Source organism: Lolium rigidum, chromosome 5, assembly GCF_022539505.1.
Source record: "Lolium rigidum isolate FL_2022 chromosome 5, APGP_CSIRO_Lrig_0.1, whole genome shotgun sequence".
Classification (NCBI taxonomy): Eukaryota; Viridiplantae; Streptophyta; class Magnoliopsida; order Poales; family Poaceae; genus Lolium; species Lolium rigidum.
Window position 1 is genome coordinate 239,731,316 of NC_061512.1, and position 2,201 is coordinate 239,733,516.

Here is a 2,201-nt window from a genome sequence, read left to right on the forward strand (position 1 = left end):
AGTTGGACATAGCAAAGGACTTACATTTTGGATTGGAGATATTGTGCCGCAAATAGCAGGTTGTTATAAACTGATGAAATAAGATCAATGTGAAATTTGGATAAGGCAGACACTAAATATATTGCTCAAGATCCGGAACGACATGAGTATAGCAACTTTGTTTCTAACTATAAAAACATTTTATCTAAGTAAGAACGATAAAAACAAGAATTTTAGTTATTTTACTCTACGGCTAAGCTAAATAGCTAATCTATATTCAACTAGAAGAAAAACAATGAGAAATGATGAAAATTTTAATGCTACTGTTCGGTGCTTCTTGTATCCTGCTCAATTCACCTTGCGGTATTGTCTTCATCCTAGGTTGTCTTATCAGATTACTAACTTGGGACTTGCATCTTGGATCGGGGATAGTATTGCCGCAAAGTAGGTTGCTATAAACTGATGAAAAAAATCATCCACATATCAGCTAGATAGCAAATTGGATAAGGTTGAGTCCAAATAGAATGTCCAGCTAAGATCCAGTACCAGGTGAGAATTGCAATTTTGTATCTAAGAAAAAATGAGTATAAAGTCATGTTATCTATGTATGGACGCTAAAAAAGAGTTGTTATTATATATTTATGTACGCCATACAGTTAGTACTCTAGTATATCAAAAGAATCAAACAATGAAAAGTGATGAAATTGTTTTGCAGAAAATCACTAAAAGCACGAGAATTCTTTTATTCCCCCTTTAAGCATGAGTAAACAATTTCCGTGGAGGCATTTTAAAAATACTCCCAATTTTGGACCATCTTTCCACCCCCCCTGGAGTTGGGCACATATACTGACTTGGCAACAAATAATTTGCTATTAAGTTCTGAAAACACCATTCTAATTAAAACACAACCATGTATCCATAGCAAAAGGGCACTACTCATATCTGCCAAAGGCATCCATTGTAGATCGTTGGCCTTGCATCACAAATCAGGCATTCAGTTTACTTCTGTTTCACTTTGTTAAATTGCTTTAATAATGCTATGAGTTGATTTGTTTTATATCCTTTTCATGGAACTTTTATACATATACAGACGCATATGCCTGTGGACCATGGCTTGATTCAACAGATAGCACAGCTTCCTCAATTTTCTGTTCTCAAGATATATTTGGCAGCATATGGACATGTTTTTGGAGCACCAGTGTTGGATCTACTTGGGACTTACACTGGTATACTTAGACTTAAGGTTGTCATACGAAACTTAGAGGTAATTCTTCAATCTGGGTACCTGATATAAATTTTATTTTAGAGACAGGTTTTTTATGTATTCTTCAGACGGCCGTATAAGTTGATACTTGATACTCATCCATGAGTAGTTTTTTTTGGGAATTCATAATCACCGACACTTCACATTTCTTTCAGAGAACACAAGCATGCCTGCCAAATTGCCTTTGTGATGCATCCCGGCCATACTGGAGAAGTCAAAGTATCCCGCTGCTGTTTCTGGAAGAAATAGAAATAGATGGTTTTGAGGGCACTAGCCATGAAGTTGATTTCTTGAAACTTCTGTTCAGATGCGCAACTCTGATGAAAAGAATGACCGTGAGGTTGTCCCGTAAGGTTTTCCCAAGTGATGGAGGATACGAGGAAATGCGCAAGATTTTTGAGGCGTATGCATCCGTGGAATGCGTAGTTTATGGCAGCTCTGGGCGGGTTATTGACATATGATTCTAGTTGTGACAAGAGAGGACATCCCCAGTCTCCATCTTATCAAAATTTGAGCTACTGCCGTGTCTTCCTTAGCCTAGTCTTGGTGTTCTGCTGAAGATTTACTGCAATGCACAGACCATTTGGCTGTCCTGGATTTTTTCTGTCAGGTATGAACTTGGTTGGCAGCATTACAGGTCCGAGCATAAAAGAAGAATGGAGTGAGACGTGAGGGAGGTAGCTCACTGGACCTAAAATTGTGTTTACGGTCCGTAGTGTACAAGTGGTAGATGCCCAATTGATGATACAGATAGCAGGGGCTATTTTTCGTGTGTGGTTGCCTTGTTTGGCCAGTGTCCGTTAGTGTGTAGATGCAGCTTGTACTGCTGTTTATACCAACAATTACTTGTATGTATAGTGGGTGCCGTAAATATGTTATCAGAAACAGATATAATGTATAAGCAGATTTGATTAATCTGGCCCAGAATGTAAATTGCCTTCCTAGTCTTCGGTTGTGT

At 38.2% G+C, this 2,201-nt stretch overlaps 1 protein-coding gene across 1 annotated transcript; it reads left to right on the forward strand.

Annotated features, from left to right (window-relative positions):
• Positions 1 to 961: 961 nt before the first annotated feature.
• LOC124658402 lies at positions 962 to 1,930 on the forward strand. The gene is made up of 2 exons (XM_047196739.1): positions 962 to 1,243; positions 1,399 to 1,930. The coding sequence occupies exons 1-2, from the start codon at positions 1,076 to 1,078 to the stop codon at positions 1,702 to 1,704; spliced, it is 474 nt and encodes a 157-aa protein (XP_047052695.1). The 5' UTR covers positions 962 to 1,075; the 3' UTR covers positions 1,705 to 1,930.
• The last annotated feature ends 271 nt before the right edge of the window (positions 1,931 to 2,201 follow it).